This window comes from Eumetopias jubatus, unplaced genomic scaffold (assembly GCF_037043125.1).
Source record: "Eumetopias jubatus isolate StellerSeaLion01/CBP00866 unplaced genomic scaffold, mEumJub1_p1.0 scaffold_4, whole genome shotgun sequence".
In the NCBI taxonomy this organism is placed as follows: Eukaryota; Metazoa; Chordata; class Mammalia; order Carnivora; family Otariidae; genus Eumetopias; species Eumetopias jubatus.
In genome coordinates this window covers 143117180-143136790 of record NW_028274810.1, presented here as the reverse complement: position 1 = coordinate 143136790, position 19611 = coordinate 143117180, and the positions used below count along the sequence as shown (strand labels likewise).

The 19611-nt window shown below is 40.1% G+C and overlaps 1 protein-coding gene across 1 annotated transcript in view; it reads left to right on the top strand.

Annotated features, from left to right (window-relative positions):
* Window positions 1–19611, top strand: part of GRHL2 (grainyhead like transcription factor 2) — a 107419-nt gene that overhangs the window by 40149 nt on the left and 47659 nt on the right. Inside the window, exon 7 of the mRNA XM_028112213.2 lies at window positions 10653–10747. Within this exon, the coding sequence (XP_027968014.2) occupies window positions 10653–10747 (95 nt within the window). The remainder of the gene's footprint in view (window positions 1–10652; window positions 10748–19611) is intronic.

The following is a 19611-nucleotide window of genomic DNA, read 5'->3' as shown; positions in this document are numbered from 1 at the left end:
CCTTGTGCACTATTGGCGAGAATGCAAACTGGTATAGCCGCTGTGGAAAACAGTATGCAGGTTCCTCAAAAAGTTAAGAATAGAATTACCGTATGATCCAGTAATCGCACTAGTGGGTATTTACCCAAAGAATACGAGAGCACTAATTCAAAAGGACATATGCACCCCTGTCTTTATTGCAGCATTATGTGCAATAACCAAACTATGGAAGCAGCCCAAGTGTCCACTGATAGATGAATGGATAAAGATGTGTTGTATGTATATGTATGTGTGTGTGTGTTATATATATATGTGTGTGTGTGTGTGTATATATATGAATATTATTTAGCCATAAATAAGAATGAAATCTTCCCATTTGCAGCAACATGGATGGATCCAGAGAGTGTAATGTTAAGCAAAAATAAGTCAGTCAGAGAAAGACAAATACTATATGATTTCACTCATATGTGGAATTTAAGAAATAAAACAAACGGAGAAAAAAAGTGAGAAACCAAAAACCAGACTCTTAGCTATAGTGAACAGATGGTTTCCAGAGGGGAGGTGGGTGGGGGATGGGTGAAATAGGTGAAGGGGATTAAGAGTATACTTATCTTGGTGAGCACTGAGTAATATGTGGAATTGTTCAATCACTATATTGTACACCTGAAAGTAATAAAACACTGTATGTTTAACTACACTGGAATGAAAATTTTTTAAAAATGGAGGTTAATCTTAGTGGAACTTGAGCAGCTGGAGGGATTGGGTTTGTGGTTCAGATTTAGTGGAAGATAATCCATGTGAGGATTTACAGTTCTTGTAATGTGCCTGTGTCCTGTACCACCAGTTGCCAAAAAGTCATTTCTTTTATTTGAATTTCTTCAGTCCACAATTCAAAAGTACAATTGTATGTATTTGAAACTTCTTTCTAACATTGAAGGCTGCTAGGCACTAGAAGGGGTCTTTGAGAGAGACTGGAATATCTTCCAATAGAAGTATAGAGTATCTGCCAATAGAATGGTAATTCTCAAGTTTCTTACTAATGATAAAGTACCATCATCTGAGAAAGAGTTCAGTTCTCTTTTATAAGTCAGAGTTGGCTTAACTGGGAAGTTACACTGTCTGGAGATATCATCTGGGGTGGGAAAATGTTGGGGACTGTTGTCCTGGAGGGAGGAGACCCATTTGTAGGTCTGAGATGATTATGGTGGATTGGCCACTGTGGGCAGTAACTTGTAATCCTGTGTGCCTATAACTTCTTGTCCCCACACCTACATATATCAAGTAAGAAGATGCAGAATGAACAACTAAAATTAAACCTGAGTAGTTCATGCAGTGTACAAGAATAAATCATTTACCAAAGCACTTATCCATGCCTTCATTCATTCAGCAAACTGTCAGAAAGTACTAGGCACTATTTTTCAAGAGACAAAATAGTTTGTGTTAAAAATAGACTGAAGTTAAATCTCACTGAATAACATAGCCTAATGAGAAGAGCTTAATTTTAAGCCCATCCAAGCTTATTTAAATTTGGATCCAGAAGCCATAGTGCATATATAGGTCCTACGTAAGCATATGTGTTTGTGTCTACACATAGGATCTGACTTACTCTCAGTTTGAAATCAAGTTTATAGATCAAGACCAGCATTTGTAAAAAAAGGAATCAGATAGAATAAAAAATACTAGCATAGATGGAACACAGTAATAGGCTCAGTGCTTTCCTTACTGTAAGTTTATTGTCACTACAATTGAAAGCTAGAACATTGGTTTATAAATTTCTTTGCTAGAAACAAAAGGGTGAATCAAACAAAATACTAGGTTTCGCTCAAAAGGAGAATTCCAAGAAAGATTCCTTCTTAAATGATGTCTGTGAAGGTAATATAATCAACCATGAAAAGTAAACAGGAGTAATATTTTAATTCGTTTTAATATTGAAGTCACTTGATACTGGTCACATTCTATGAGTCACAGATGATGTTTTCATAATTTCAGCCATTATTGTTTTAGATTATGTGTGGAAAGGTGCTCATTTGAAAGGTCGTATGTCACAGAAATTAAAGGGCTCTGGCTTTGTATGTAGACAGAACTTCTTGGGTTCTAATCCCGGCTTGGCCGCTTAAAAACTAAGTGGTTATCAGGGAGGGGAGGTGCTTAACATGTTTGCCTGTTTCCTATTCTACAGAGTAAGGATAACATAAAAAGCTACTGATCAGAATTGTGTGAGGTGATGTTTGTGAAGTATGCCTATTTAGCACACACTTGACTCTCAAAAACTGGTGGCTGATCCTATTATTTGCTCAGGGGCCAGGACCAAATGATGGAAATACATTCAGAGCCTCTAAAATCAGCTCAAGTGTCAACACACTTAAGGAAACCCAGGTTACCTCTGACTAGGGAAGAGCATGATAAAGAATATAATGGACTCATCAGAGTTCTTATGAGTCATCCAGGCTTTAAGAAGCTGCTTCTTTGATTTCGGAAAAACAAAAAAAATCTCAAAACCTACTTAGACTAGGGTTTATTTATTCTACCTATTTTAAGTCAGAGCGAATACTTCTAGAATGACCCTCGAGTGTTTCCTGGATTTGAGCTGGTTCTATTGGTCTTTGAAGACCGAGGGAAGCAGATGTTTGAGAACAGGTGGGATGGGGGAGTAGGGACCAGTGTTGTTCCCCTCGCCCACTAAAGGATTAGCAGGTTTGTTCTTAGATATTGTCTCTCTCTCTCTCTCTTCTTCTTCTTTTTTTTTTTAAAGATGTATTTATTTTAGTGAGAGAGTGCGAGCATGGGGAGGGGCGGAAGAAAAGGAGAGAGAAACCCCAGCAGACTCCTCGTTAAGCTTGGAGACTGAAGTGGGGCTCTATCCCATGACCCCGAGATCACGGACCGAGCTGAAACCAAGGACCCAAGCTGAAACCAAGAGTCAGACGCTTAACCGACTGCACCACCCAGGTGCTCCATATATTGTCTCTCTTTTGTAGATGAGGAAATGACAGGTTCAGAGAGCTTCTGTAACTCACTCAAGGTCACAGGACTTGTTGAGAGGAGGACAGAAATTAAATTCTGGTTGGTGTGTCTCTACCCCCACTATCCTTTTTTCATATGCTTTGGGCACCGCCATATAGATTGACCCCGTGTATGTCCCAACCCCAGATATAAACTACCTCAAATCTTTGGCTTTTTAAAAACAAAACAACATCTTCTTAGGCTGCGGTGTAGCTCACTGAATTGGTAATCGTGCCCTGAGCCATTTTCAGCATTCCAGGCTCATTATTTCACTAGTCCAGACAGAATCCATACCTTTCGGAAGAACAACAATTTTTATATTAATTATACCATTCCTTTTAATCTCCAACAATATATACAAAAAATAATTAAAAGGGATAGTTATAATTTACCAAGCACGTGAAGCTTAATTAAGGTAAAGGAATTAAGAGTTCCTTTGACGGCATTCCAGAATCACACACACACGGTTTGAAGAAGACTCAACCTACAAAAGTTTGAGTCTAAAAACCTATTAACAGACCACTGATTATATACAAAAAATAAAAGAATAAGACAGCAAAAGGATTCACCATCATGCTTTCCATAACAATTAAAATAGGATTGAATCCCATAATTTCTCTGCTGAACATAACTTGCCAGAAACATATGTGAAAAGCATTGCTCATTCACCCATGCTCAGCGGCCCTTCACTGAGACGCTGTAATTTGTCATCTTTCTTCCTCAAACCTCTTGTTTTCTCAGAAGGGCTAACTTCTGAACTTTTCTTTCAATCTTCATGGTGCCTTCAGGATATGGAGATGCTTTCTTTGCTTCCTTTCCACTGCAGCACCCAACCCTGCCCTGCTTTGTCAAGGAATGGTCCTCAAATGTGCAGTCTCTGCCTCATGGAACTTTCCCAAGTGCTTCTCTCCCAGCTAGTTGCCATGCAGGATGTGCTGTGATTTTTCTCTACAAGGTATTCATATTTGGTGACAATTTATTATTTAATTTGCAAGGTAAATATAGGCAGTGATTAATAGTATGACCTTTAGCATCAGACAGACCCAGATTCAAGTCATAGGTTGGCCAGTTACCAGCCATGTGATTTTCTATAAGACACTTAACTTCCCTGTAGGACGAGGATGCTAACACCTACCTCACAGAGATGAGGTAATGTTGGTAAAAGACTTGGCACAGGCTTGGCACTTAGTAAGCTCTTGGTTTGTGACACTTATTATTATCCAAGATCATTTGCATTTTAATGTCAGGAGATGACAGTATCCTTACCCAAAGGAATGGATGTTTTAGGATGGGATGCCAGGCATGAGAGCAGGCAGACATCTTGGAGCAGGTGGTACTCAGGACTCACCATGTAGGTAACTACCTGATTCTCCTATATGTGTGGTTATTGTCCACTGAGGGGAAATCTTTGAGGAAAAAGAACATCTGTCACACGGATTTCATTGATAATTGATAGAGGACCTCAATGACAGATGTCACTTTCTCTAAGATTATATATGGACTGAATGTGGTACACCCAGAGGACAGAACAGTGCTACCCAAAATGTAGACCCCAGAGCAGCAGCATCAGTCCTATCTGGGAGCTTGTTAGAATGGCACATTCTTTGCCACATCCCAGACCTACTGAGTCATAATCTCTGGGAGTGAGCCCAGACATCTACATTTTACCAAAGCCCTCCAGGTGATTTCTGATGCACCCCAGCATTTAAGAAGCACTGCTATAGAACATCCATACAAGCCTATAAACTTTGGGAATCCAGAAATGTTCACTGTACATTTTGGGGAGAAAGTGTCCTAACAGGCCTTAGAGAATGTATACAGCTTTGCATTTCCATACACTTCACTCTGACATTCCAAGGACACACATACCTTAAGAGAGGACCCTGAAAAGTTTGATTGTCACCAGCCATATGACATTAACAATGAAGTAAACTTCATTCTTATTTCATTAGATAGACTCCCATTTCTTCTTTCATGGTTTCATTCTTTTTGATGCTTCAAGTTAGTTGTATGCTTCAAGTTAGGGTTGTTCTTTTGTGTATGAATTATTGTCACCAGCCATATGACATTAACAATGAAATAAACTTCGTTCTTATTTCATTAGATAGACTCCCATTTCTTCTTTCATGGTTTTGTTCTTTTTGATGCTTCAAGTTAGATGCTTCAAGTTAGGGTTGTTCTTTTGTGTATGAATTATTAGGATTAATAAGAACTACCTTTAAAACTTGGATTAAATTGGCATACATTTTTTTAGAAACCTGTTTCAGCCAATTATAATTTTGTTCCATCGTATCATGCTGGTTTTTGGAAACATCTAAGCCATTTTCCTATTTTTATCCTCATTCTCACTAAGTAGATGGTAGTATTCTATAGATATTTACAAACCAGGGTACAAAATATGTAGTTTTTATGTTGCCTTGTCATCTTTTAGGGGGGAAAAGAGTCCATTCAAAATGTAATATGCTCATAATTAAGTGCTTTATGATTTTTTTTTGAATGGGGTGATTACTTTTCAGCTGTGATGGCTCTGATGCAAGAATAAAGCCATACACTCAAATCACCTGACTTGTAGTCATAGAAGGGAATCCCAGGTTCAGGAGGTTGAACGGTGACCTTCAAAAATGATCTGTCCATGTCCCAACTCCCAGAACCTACAAATAGGACCTTATTTGGGAAAGAGGTTTTTACAGATGTAATTAAGTTAAGGTTCTCAAGATGAAATCATCCTGGATTTGGGTGAACCCTAAATCCAATGACAAATCCTTAGAAGAGAAGAGGGGAACAGACACAGAGACACAGAAGAGAAGACCATGTGAAGACAGAGGCAGAGATCAAAGGGATGGGTCTATAGGTCAAGGGACACTAAGGATTGCCAGCAACCACCAGAAGCTAGGAGGGAGGCATGGAGTCTATCAACCTGCAGAGCCTCCAGAAGGAACCAGCTCTGCCAACACCTTGATTTGGAACGTATGGCCTCCAGAACTGTGAGAGAATAAATTTCCCTTGTTTTAAACTACCAAGTTTGTAGTAGTTTGTTATGGTAGCCCTAGGAAACGAAGCTTATTACACCAGCTCATCACAATTCCTTTTACTAGTTGAGCAGCTATCAACATGAACAAAATTTGGGTTTGAAAAACTTCTTGAGGAAATAAGTTAAGGAAGGCTTAACACCAGACTGCTGAGTTTCTGTTTCTATACCATGAGTCATAAGCCTTTAAGCAAACATTAACACAGTTTTTAGAAATGGGAGATATATCCATTAGCATATTATTCATTGGACAAAAGCATGTGGACAAAACAACATCAGTGTGTGTAAGCTGTTTAGTCTTAGAAAACTTTCATAGTTATAAATAATAGCAGAGCTATTTACCATCTATAGGGATAGCTTAGAGACTAAAGATGAGCAGACATTTCTTGTATTGCATAAGGCTAAGGAAAAAGGTGTGGGCACCTGGGTGGCTCAGTCAGTTAAGTGTCTGCCTTCAGCTCAGGTTGAGATCCCAGGGTCTTGGGATCCAGCCCTACGTCGGGCTCCCTGCTCGGCGGGGAGCCTGCTTCTCCCTCTGCCACTCCCCCTGTTTGTGTTCCTGCTCTCGCTATCTCTCTCTCTGTCAAATAAATAAATAGAATATTAAAAAAAAAAAGAGCAAATAGCTAATGGGAAATACTGGCGATAAGTAAACAAATAAAATATTGGTGCATGGTATAAAGGAAATAAACAAGGTAATATAACCACCTAGTAAAAAGTAGCCATGCCAATCTTTTTGTTTTTTTGTTATTGGCATAAAAAAAGCTTATTAAACTTAATTGTGTTATTTGTCTCCTTATTTATTTTCTCCTACTGGACTATAAAAGCCACATGATCAGGAACCTAGTCTAGTTTCCTACTCTTTCCCCAGTGTGAGGACACTGCCTGGCACATACCAGACGCACAGTACATATTTGTTCAATACATTTGCTGATGAAGTGAATATGATAGAAATTGACAGAGGCCCTGTGCCAGATGAGGGGACCCAGAAAGCATTGTATTTGCATTTACAAACCATTTTGGTTTGTCTTTATTTCTAAATATGACGTTTGTTTTTTAAATTTACAATTGACCTAAAGCTGTTTAACAATTGCTTATTAAAAAGTTACTAAAAAGCTGTTAAAATGCTTATTAAAAACTTCAAACAAGATTACAAGACTATCTTTTAAAACAAATAGGTATGAAGAATTAGGGAACTCACTTCCTTTAAATTCCACAGTCTACTTCTCACTTCAGAATTTTAAGAGATTGGCTGGCCTGCTGAAAGTACAGGTTTGCATTTAAATAATCCTAAATAAAGCCAGAAAGCCTTATTCTAAATTTTCTAGGGTGTGAGATTATTTTCCTTTGCTTTCTATTTTATCTCTTAGCTTTAGATATTTACTTTAAAATCAATAAGAAAATTTGAATACCCTAAGAGAAAAATGAGCAAAGAATAGAATAAGAAGCTGTTGTGATAAATGAATAAGTTTTAAAAACAAAGAGAAAGAATATAAAAAACACAAAGAGCCAGACAGTAAAGGAAAGCCTGTTCTACCTCTTTTGCAATTAGGGAATTGCAGATTAAAATAATGAGGTACCACGTGTTGCATATCATTTTGGAAAGAAACCGTTTGGGGAAACAGGAACTCATACACTGTTACTGTGACTATGTATTGTTTCAACCTTTCCAGGAGCAATTTGACAAAATGAATTAAAAGCCTTAAAAATACGTTTGGCTTTGACCTATTAATTTCACTTCTGAGAGTATATCTTAATGAAATAAGGAAGTATGTGTGAATATTTAGCCATAAAGATAATTAAATGAAGTACTGTTTAAGGTAGCAAAGTATTAGACATCGTTTAAGTGACCAACAAGAGCAAAATAAAGTTATGGCACTTTTTAAAATTCAGTATCATCGTATTTGGCAACTATAAGTATTTTCCACAAGTTTACTTATTGACTTGGAAAGATGCTGAAGGAGTATTAAGGGGAGAAAAAAAGCAAATTGAAAATAATTGTTCCAATATTGTGTAAAAATATTTACATATTTTGGAGAAAGGAAGATAGAGACAGGTAGGAAAGACATGAAGTCTATGCATGGATGTATTTTTAGTGGGTGGTTGTGGATGAGTAGATTGTCTATGGTGAACACACAGGCTTTTGTAATAATAGTGTGTATGCTTTATTTAAAATGTAAAGATACATAATTTTGCTTTAAAGTTTCCCTGGGTAACCAATAGAAACGTCGACAGAGGCCATGAACAGGCAGTTTATATAAACAGACACCGGATTAGGTATCCTGGATGTGAAAAGATGCTTGAACTCACAAGTGAAAGAAGAAATGTGAATATTACATCAATAGGATATCACTTTGTATCCTTTGGATTGGCAAAAAAAAAAAAAAAGGTAGAAATTTGGTGAGAAAAAGGGGAAATAGAATTCTGATGGAAGTCTCTTTTGGCACAACTCATTCTAGAGAATGGGTCTGGAGGGCAATTCTGGAGAGCACATTAAGTGGGTGTTTCTGGGATTAGCCATCAATCCAGGTCCTGGTAATAAAGAGAAAACCAAATCAAACTGACTTCATTTTATTATGGGTTAATATGGATCTGTTAATATTGTGGACTTTGTTTTATTATTTATATCATGGATAGAAAAAGCAGATAGGAGTGCTGCTTCTCTCAACCTAATTCATACAAACACAATGAGTTGTATTACTAAAAGAAAGTAGTTAAAATCTTGATAAAGGATCCCATGAACTTAGATTTTATAATAAATGAGGAGGAAATGGATAAAAATGATCAGATCTGTGAACTTTAGGAAAGCAGACTTCAGGGGCCCAGCATTAACATAGCTTGTTTAAGCCTCAAAGAAGCTACCAGCCCAGTAGTGACACAGCAGCTTAGAAGGACACAGGAAATGACCATTTGGCCAGAACTATGTCAGATTTTGTAGACAACGACCACTTTATACATCCTGAAAGTTGGGCATGATACCTACTCCTGTCCTAGCTCAGCAAGAAAAATATTCAGAAAGATTTTATAAACAAAAAGACCTCCAAGTATCATTAGCATTGAATGTTCCTCTGGCCCCCATTGTGGGGCTGGAGTGTGAAGGGCACAGAGACGTGTCCAGGCCTGATTGTGAAGGACATGATAGGTCATATTGTAACTTTTAGTCTAAAAAAAAAATTATAAAAAGCACATCATCTGAGTTTCATTTTAGAAAAGTAATGATGGGAGCTTTGAGAGAAAAAACATTTGTGATTATGTGACCACACTATGAATGAACCAGACCTCAAAGGAAAGCAGATGGGCTGTGTACCATGATGCCAGCCAGGCAGGACGTCGCTGATGTTTATGCAGTACAGAACTGAGGTGGGCCAAAGTGGGGGGCGGGGGAGATCCAGATGGTAAGCATAAGCTAAAACACTTTTGTAGACAACGGACCACTTTATACATCCTGAAAGTCAGGCATAATACCTTCTCCTGTCCTAGCTCAGCAAGAAAAATATTCAGAAAGATTTTATAAACAAAAAGACCTCCAAGTATCATTAGTATTGAATCTTCCTCTGGCCCCCATTGTGGGACCTTAGGTGAGGATTAAAACTAGGAATATCATGTCCAGACCTTAATGCCAGGTAAGGCAGTGACAGTGGAGACCGTAATAAGTAAGGGAATGTAGTCTGTGTACCAGAAAGCTGGAGACCACCGAAGGGTCTGTATCTGGAGAGAGGGCATAAGTAAATAGTGGCCGATGGTTACCACGGAATTCTTTGCCGCTGATGTTAGAAATAAGCACGCAACCAGCAATGTGATTAGATCTGAGGAGGTTCATAGATAGGGTTGCCGGATAAAATACAGGGTGCCCAGTTAAATTTGAATTACTGACAACAGGTACTTTTTCAGGGTAAGTATATCCCAAATAATTGCTAAATCTGGTCGTTCTAGCCATTGCACAGCACAGTTTCTGAAAATAAAAGCTATGCACTCAGGCAAATCAACCCAACTTATTTCCTAAGAATATATAGCAAACACATCGATAGCTGTTGTGTTTATGGTAGAGGATAGTGGGGCTACAAATGAATACATAAATATTACATAGACAATGAAATAAGAGAGGGCCTTGAATGGACAAGTGGTGATAGTGAGCTGAGTATGATGAACTCCACTCTCTGTGCCTAAATCCAAAAAGAAGTAAAAACGGTTTGCTTGCACCCTCCTGGAATTTCTTCCCTGAAGTCCTGCTGACGCTGTCTGGCTGATACCTGTTCTACAGAACAATCCCTGTGGAATACTCTGGCACTTCCAGCAAAATTAAGCCACGGGAAAGTGAGTAGGTGAGGGAGTGGGTAGGTGGCAAAGGATTCAGGAGGGGAAAAAATTAATAACTTTATAAACCTTGTAAAAAAAATGAAACCAGCAGACAAATCTCTTAGGAACATTGCTTCACCTAGATTTACTTTTCTAATAGAGGAACATTCTTATAGAGTAAATATTAGTAAAAGAATATCAGCAAGCACAAATCCGTAACTGTTGCTGACAGTCAGCTGGAAGAGTAGGCAAAGTTTAAACTCTCCCCATTGGAAAATGACAGTTCAGTACATGTCACCGAGTAACCCTTACTTTCTTAAAACCTTTTTTTTTTTTAATGTTACAGCTGATTACAAGGAGAGCTTTAATACGATTGGAAACATCGAGGAGATTGCATATAATGCTGTTTCCTTCACCTGGGACGTGAACGAAGAGGCTAAGGTGAGTGGAAAAATCGTATTGATTCATTCCTCAGGCCTTTTGAATAATGCCACCATTCTCTGCAGATGATTCTTTCACAAAAGCCTCTGTAAGTAGGGGAAGACCTGTTAACTCGAGCCAGAAAAAAAGGAACTGAACCTGTTATCTTTCTCTAGAAGTTACGTGCATTCAGTTATGTGCAGTTAAATTGCCCTTCGGGGGGTAAAGGAGAAAAGAGAGTGTGCGTGTCTCGCTGTGGCCTCCTGCAGGACGGGCCAACCTACGTGTTCCTCCCAAATCCTCCAGCTCCCCATGCTTCATTTTAGCAGGTGAAGCTGGCAAGGCTGGGACAGAACCTTTTTTACCTACACTGCAGGTTCCCCCAAACAGCCCTGACTGCTGCCTTCTACAGAGGCAGGAAAGTGTTCAGAGCTAAAGTCCCATAGGTAAGTGACTGGGCAGGCCTCTGACCACATGGGTCCCTCCAGGCATACGCTGGTTGAGGGAGAGGTACAGAAGGCTGGGCTGCAGGTCTCTGACCTTCACTCCCTGCAGTATAGCCACCACCGTGACCTTGAGCCAAGTCTTTTGTGCTGACTGCTTTAGCTTTTCCAATTTTTCTGTGGTTAGAAAGGGCAGTGGTAAAATCTCTGGCTAGTTGTGCCCTGAGGATAGACGTCCACCACTACAATAATGGGTAAAAAAGTAGGACTTGCTGATAGTCGGATTTGCTTTCTAGACATGAGTCTCTTTGATTTTATGAAAACTACAGACTTTCTGCTTATGCTCACTTTTCTGTGTTCTTTAGCTTCTGACCTTTGATCTTTATTTTTCACTTAAAAAAGGTTCCAGATGAAACCCAAGCTTATTTTCTGTCTCAGTTATGTACCATTTAGGAGGGTGTTAGAAGACTCTGTCTTCTAACTAATGAAAAGGTCAATGTAAACAGTTCCCTTCAATGCTTCATTGTCTGCGAGCAGGGGGAAGGCTGGGTGAGAAAGGAAACTGGATGGGAGTTTGTGGGCATGAGTTATGGAAGAAGAAGAATTGCTCAGTGTCTTGTTTCACTCAGGTATGAAACAATGTAAGTGAAATTGGCTTTAGGCCCAAGAAAGGTGACCCAAATGGGTAAGCAGCAACAGAGTGCCAGAACAGCCTGGAGAATGTTCCAGTGGCTCAGTGAATCCAAAGGAAGGAAGTAGGCCTTGCAATGGGTGGGAGGTCAGGTCCCACACAGAACTGTAGAAGTTTGTCTCTGCTATCCACTCCGCCTCCATTTAAAGCTCCTCGTGCAAACCTTGTGATCTCTCTTCATGCCCCACTCTCTCAGAGGCTAGATGACCGGGGAAGATAATGAAAGGCCGCCTGTGCAATGGCACCATGGGGCGGGGGTTGGGGTCCTTAGTGAGCCATCTGACCTCCCTGGGCTTCAGTTCCCTCCCACATAACAAACTCAACACTGTTCTGGTTGTCTCTGCTGCACCATGAGTTGTGCTGGGGTTATGATGGGTGAAGATGTGGTGCTCAGGGAGAGAGGACAGGGGATCCAGTGACCCTCCAGCAATGTGAGGGGTGAGAGGCAGGCCCACCATGTGGGGAGCACAGGGCTCAGGAAGACGGTGGGATCCTAGCATCGAAAGTGCCTTGTCACTGTAAAGCAAGCTATAAATGTGAGCTGCCGTCATATCCCCAGTTTTCATCATCAGGCAGTCTGTGACAATGAGTGCTAGGGAGTGAATGTGTCAGTGGAGGCCTTATAAAGAAAATGCCTAACCAGAAGGGACAGCTTAAATGATGGAGGCTCTGTGGTGAACCAGCAAGGTAGTCAAAGTGGGATTGAATTGACCTTTCTTTTAGCCCAGTTCAGATGATAGTGCTCATTTCCCATAGGTAGGAGCTCACTCTTCTTCTTTCAGTATGTGCGGTTGTGCCCATGTGTTCTGACAGGTTTAAGCCCACATAGACTTTGACAAACGGCAGTGGAGAATACTTTATATTGCCTATTGGGGCAAAATTTGTTTGTTTAATATATATTTTTAGTTACTTGGTTGTTGGTTGTTGTGTGCAGTCTGGCTTAATAAGTAATAAAAAAAATAATAATTTCTCTCAAAGTACTGGAAGGATTTTTTAAAAAGAAAAACCATGAAAGTTAAATTCATTTCATTAAGGAGGCAAGAATATTTTCTTGTTCAACCTGTAGACCCTAAGGTATTTCTTTAAAATATTATTGATTTTAGGGGTGCCTGGGTGGCTCAGTTGGTTAAGCATCTGACTCTTGATTTCAGCTCAGGCTGTGATCTCAGGGTTGTGAGATTGAGCCCTGCTTGGTGGGGAGTCTGAGATTCTTTCCATCTGGCCCTCCCCCCGCTTGCACGCACGTTCTCTCTCTCTCTCTCTCTCTCTCAAAATAAGTGAATAAATCTTTTAAAAATAACATAAAATGTTACTGTTTTTAAAATAAGCAGATTGCAAAAAACAAAGTTGTGTGGTCATTGAGGAAATAGTTTGAACAAAGCAAGAGGTAAAAGTGTCCTTCTCACAGAAGAGTTGTGATTTTCATAAAGTGGACTTCTCAGGAGCTGTTGTACTTGCCTTCAAGTTCCTATTTGTAACGTCCACAGAGAAATCTTCTGTGGGCTTCCAGGCTGGGGCTCCATTCAGTGTCACATGTTATTTTGGTTTACATGGCCAGAGGACACAAAGTTACGACCTACAGCTTTCGTGTGGCCCAAAGAATGTTTACATATGTGTGTGTGTGTGTGTGTGTGTGTGTGTGTGTGTGTAAGTATCATGCATTTATGTTTATATTTCAATTTAAAAATTTTTAGCTCATATTTAATAATCAGGAGATTATGGTTTTTTAAATCTAGGCTTCCAGATTCTTTTGGATAATGAAAGATTCTGGCAACCATGAGCCCAAGTGTTTGCCTGGCCATGAGTGGCTCTTGTGAGGTAGTGGCTGTTCTTTTTAATACTTTTTCTAGTCTTTTCCATTCTGGAACTTTCCTTACTTGGTCCTCAAGGCATCTGAGTTTTTATGCCTCAACCATACACCCCCAAACAACTGAATATGCAGTTTACATCTTCACTGGTTGTCAGAGTTGGGGAAAGTAGTGCCCCAATGGAGGTTGACACAGTATGTCAGAGAGGAGTGGGCCAGGAGCGGCTCCAGCATTCCCTGGTTTCTTGGGCCAGGCCCTTGGCAGTAGGCCAGAGGTCGACTTGTGTTGGCACTGTTCGAGAGAGTTGCTGTGGCCTTTTGAATGCCCGTGATGGTGGTAAATCTTGATCTTTGAAGATGTTTAAAGAAAAACATCAGAAATCACTTGGGTACAAATATAAATACATATCAACAAGTTGGATAACATCACTCCATGGTTAAAAATGAGATTTCTCTTGCACAAGACCAGCTTTAAAGATAACAAGGTCAGAAGAAATACTAGAAATATACTTTGAGTCACAGCAGCATCATTTGAGAAAACCATATGTTTTCCTATGGTAGCTATTATGTTAAAGGGTAGCTTTTATTTGGAGATTTAAGTTTTGGGACATTTGTTAAAAAAAAATGTCTGGTATTTGGTAGTCTTACCATGTATGTATAATTAAGACCTGATGATAAAGATTTATGGCTTTTTCTAGAGCATAGTTCCTACTTTTTTCTTTTGTTGCCACCGTACATTTTATTTCTAGCTTTCCTTTAGCATGAATAGAAGAAAGGAAAGGTTGTGAAACTCTAATTGTTTAATTTATCTATAGAAGGGCGCCTGGGTGGCTGTCGGTTAAGCGTCTGCCTTCGGCTCAGGTCATAATCCCAGCGTCCTGGAATCGAGTCCCACATCGGGCTCCCTGCTCAGCGGGCAGCCTGCTTCTCCCTCTCCTCCCTGCTATACTCTCTCTCACTATCTCTGTCACACTATCTCTCTCTCAAATAAATAAATAAAAATCTTTAAAAAAATTTTGTATCTATAGGAAAAAGTTGGGCTAGTGAAGGTGTTAAAACTGTTAGTTAAAATGAGGTCTGGGGATTAACTCTCAGCCTCAATTACAACGTGGTTCTGGCATAAGGATCAGCGTTCTACCCAGAACCGGTTTTGCTGGTTGTGCCACAGTGTCCCTCTGCGCAGTGACCCAAGCAGCAGAGATAGTCTTCACCAGGACATTCTTTTCCCCTCAGGGTCTGTGCAGTTTGCAAGCTTGTGTAACATGAACTGATATCCCTGCATCCCCGGGAACGACTCAGGCGATATCTGGGTGTCTGAGGGTCTCAGTGTCCACACCATCACAAATTGGAAATGGATGGGGGATCATAGGGTGATATAGAAGAAACAGCCCTGAAATGGAGTTCAGACAGTTGGGGACCAGTCGTGGCCCTGGAAGAGCTGGCTTTGTGACTTTCCCCTCCTGAGCTTCAGTTTCCTCAGCAGGCGGATGGCAGGAAGGGGCGGGGGGTGGGGGGGTTGATGGAGGATTAAGGTCCAATCCATGTGATTCTAATGGGAAGATCACAGTGCTACATTCTTTCATCTGACTCCCGTTTACAAGGTCATTTACATTTTTCTTTTTTCCCTTAGCCAAATATTGGTATCTACAAAGTAGATTTGTTGCATACTAATCCCCAAGATGAGGAATTCCCATGCAAGACCCTATTGCATTATTGAAGAGTGGTGAGCTCAGATGCCTTGCATGGAGCACTGCCCTTCTCCAGGCGATGACATGACCCCCCAGAGCAGGAGTGCCGCAAACCCTAATGACAGACTCCCCTTTCTCACAGATTTCTAAAGAGATTCTTGAAACCGGGCCCCTTATTTTTGTCCAGTGCTGTTTTCTCTTTTCACTGTGATTTCGAGATTAAACCAACTTGATGTGCTACAAAGGCCTCTCTCATGTGACCACAGACAATTACTTGAGCATTAAGATGCTATTTAGTGCTTTGAGGAACAAGTTTCCTTTTTGTGTCTTTCCACCGGGAACACCGTAGCAATTCCCCCTTTACCCCCATTTCTATCTTCACTCTTCTTATGGTTTATAAACTTAGATGAAGGAAGCTTCTTCCCATGAAGCCTTTTTTAATCCCTCTGAATCCAAGCCTTTGGAATGATCTTAATCCAGTAAAAATGTTCCTCCTCCCTCACTACCAGCACCACTAAATAATCAAGCAGTCACATACACCCACTATTACCCTATCTCCTATCTCTGATTTTTAAAAGAATCTATAATAATTCAGTAACATGAAATTCTGTCTCTCCTGGGTTCCTCTTTGCTGCCTGTCACCTCTGTTTGCAGAAGCAGTGATTGCCCTCCAGAGTGATGCCCTTTCTCTTCCCATGCCGTCAAATGAAAAGCACTAACACTAGCACTAGCTAGTGACCATAACTAGTCTAGTGCTAGTCTAATGGTCAGCAGGCGAAGCCTAGCTCTTTGCTCCATTAGCTGCTAATGGGTGGGGAAGACAGCCTTTCTGTCCTCATCATCTCAATTTTAGTAGCTTAAAAGGCTGGTAGAAACACCAGTGCTTTGATCACAGCCTATGTAAAAGTAGTAAGTTGGAGAAAATGTAAGTGTTCTAACCATCTTGTACATTGCATATTATTCAGTTTCTTTTTGTGGAAAATAAGGTTATGCTGATTGAAAGACTGGCTTGAAATTCACCAGATCATGGTGAAGCCATTAAATGGTTCCAATTTTATTGTATCTCTTCCTCCTTCCTTCTCTTTCCCTTCCAATAACTCTATTTGGTGTAAAATATTTAATCAGTTTTTATTGGGCCACCTCACAGCACTTAGAAAATTACAGTCTTGATAGTCTTGACAAATCTTGCTTTCCAGGGGCATGTTTCTAAATGGACTGTGTTCTCTTTCTGCCAAATTCCAGTGCTGGACACCAAGAGAGAAGACAAGATATGTAAATATTGATTTGCAGGATGAAAAAAGAAACCAAAGGAGTGGCCAAAGAAGACCATACTCCTGATGTCCTGTGGGTTCATGGCCTAGTTCATGTCCCCAGCCCCCTGCCAGCAGTCTGAGAGCTTTCTTTCTGCTTATAAAACAGTCTAGGATGGAATCAGGTTGATAGATATTACTGATTAAGAAAAAGTTACATCCCAATTTTTTGTCTAAGTAGGACCCAGTTTTAAACAAGTCATCTAATGGAAGATTAGAGAATATTATAAGGCATCTTTCATGGTCTTAAAAGTAAAGCAAGGCTTGGGGGCGGCTCCTGGGAGGGGTCTTGAACGATCAAGACACACACTGTGAAGCAGGGCAAATGGCATTTTTATGTGTTTGCTGGGGCGTGGTGCGGGTGAAGGAAGTTTAGAAGGGAAAGGTAAACGTTTGCTGGAGTCTTTGGTATTGAACTTAAACAAAGCCATGCCTTTGTTCCAGTTTTATAAGGTAATGGATGGTAAGAAAACCTTAAAGCTAGACTTAATTCATATACAGAAGGAATAATCAGGGGAAGGCATCTCACTGAAGATATCGATGGCCTGATCTTTGGTGAGGAGGTGGTGTATCCGTGGTTTCTGGACTGAATTCTGTTTAGGGCTGTGTTAACTTCCATGCGTGAGCTGTTGTATGTGCTCAGAGAATTCAGTTACAGATTTGGATTTCATAGGCTGATGTGTGCGTGCGTATGTGTGTGCCCACACCCACATGCACCGCAGTTAATATTTGTTCAGTGATTACTATATACTAGGCATTCTGCCCACTGCTTTATATACATTATGCAATATTCATATTTTAAGTGGATATCATTTTTCATTTAAATAATGAAGAATTTGAAGCCCAGAGAGGTTAGCTAGCTTAACTAAAGTTGCACAGCTAAAGCACAGCAGATGCGGAACTTCCACTTTGGACTATCTAAAACATATGCTCTTTCAACACTGCCTTTTTGTATGGGGAGGATCTAGCAGTAATATATTCTACATTATTTCTGACAAAGGGCAGTCACTCCTTCGAAGCAGTTTGCCTGCTGCATATCGTGTGCTGGTCCAAGCAGTGGACGTTCATGGACACAGATAACCCAAGCAGAGTGTCTGCTCTCAGAGAATGTTTTGGCCAGGTTGAGAAGTAAGACATAGCTGTTAATAATGTAATAGGAGGGGAAGAGTGACAAAGACTCTAATGAAAACAGAGGTAAAGTGCCAGGAAAGTTCTGGAAAGGGAGAGAACTCTGTTTTTTATTTAAAAATGTCCCCAACTTTTACTTAAAAAATTACAAATGAAAAGTAAAAAAAAAATACAATTGATGCCACATACCCTTCACTAAGACTGATTTATTGTTGGTATTTTGCCAGATTTCCTTTATCTTTTCTCTCTTACACACACATACACGGACACACTCACTTATACTTCACTTCTCAATACTCCAGCACTTAGAGATCTCCTTTCTGTGGGATCAGGGAAGACATGGGGGAGAATTTGGCTTATGAACTATGTCTTAAGGGTCAGTTGTAGTTTAAGCATGTAGAAGTTGGAAAGAAGAGCATGCCAGGTGGTAGAACAGGATGCTCGAAGATGCAGAGTGGGAAGCACAAGAAAAGCAGAGAATTGTGGAGCTCAGGAGAGAACTTCAGAGTTGTTTGTAAAGAGAGGAGAATAGAAGTTATGAGAAAGGAGGAGGTTGCCATGGAGAGAATTGGGCCATGGGTAAGAGAGGGTTAAGGATGGGACTTTAGACTCACCCCATTTAGGGATGTTGGAAGAGGGACCCGACAAGGAAGGGGTGGTCAGTAGGAAGAGTAGAGAAGAAGGAAGAGGTGGGGAGGTGGAGAGAGAAGGAAGAACTGGCCAGTGAAGTCAGTGCTATAGGCAGTGGTTTCTCAAACATGGTCCTCCACATGCGTCATCTACCTCATCGGGGGAAGGAGTTAGAAATGCAAATACTTGGATCTTTCACCTCGGACCTACTGAATTGGAAACTCTGGTGATAGGGCCCTACAATCCATATTTTAAGAAGACCTCCTGGATGCATACTAAATTCAAGAACCCCTCCTTAATAAATTTGCTGTAGAGAAGGCTGGCCTTGAGGCAAGCAGTTTCAGCAAAATAGTGAGGACCAAAAGTCAGACTAAAAAGTCAGTGACATGGCCTATATACTGCCAATAATTTATATATGTACATGTGTACAAAATCCATGTTGAAAGACACGCATTGTGCCATTGTAAGATGAAAAGACTGGAAACAACCCAATGTTAAAGAAATCATTATTCCATATTTCATGGTTCTTTAAAAAAGAAAAGAGCTATCTTCAAAATATATTTAGTAAAGCAAGATGCAGAACTGTATGTTTACTGTGGTACCATTTGTATGAAAAAGAATAATGATATGTATTGCATAGCATATTTCTAGAAGGATACACAAGAAACTGTGAAGAATCCTCAAGAAATTGTTGAGTTGTTTGGGGAGCTATGCAGGGTAGGGGGCTGCTTTTACAGTTTAACTCTTTTGTGCCATAGTATTACAAACTCAGTACAAGTTTTAAGCATTAAACATTAACCGAAAAGGATCAAAAAAGCAACAAATGATCAGCAAGTTGAGTGAGTGAATCTTTCAGCCTATGCTTACATTCTTCCTCCGACCAGGAACTCATTATTTATGAAATAGTCCAACCCCCTGTTATGCAAAGATTCTATGCAAATTCTCTCCAAATTCTTCCTTATCCTGAGGTGCTGTTTCACAAGCTGTGTCCAGGTGACGGAGCAGAATGGCGGAATCCTACAATCTGAAGAGCAATAAAGGTTCTGTCGGAGAGATTTCTCTCTTGCCCTCTCCCCATCAAAGCCTGCGACTCCAGCCCTCTAAAAGTGTGCAGAGATAGATTTTCTGTTTCAAATCAATTTACTGCAATTAAATATCTTTTTGCTCAAATTAATGTGAATCATAACT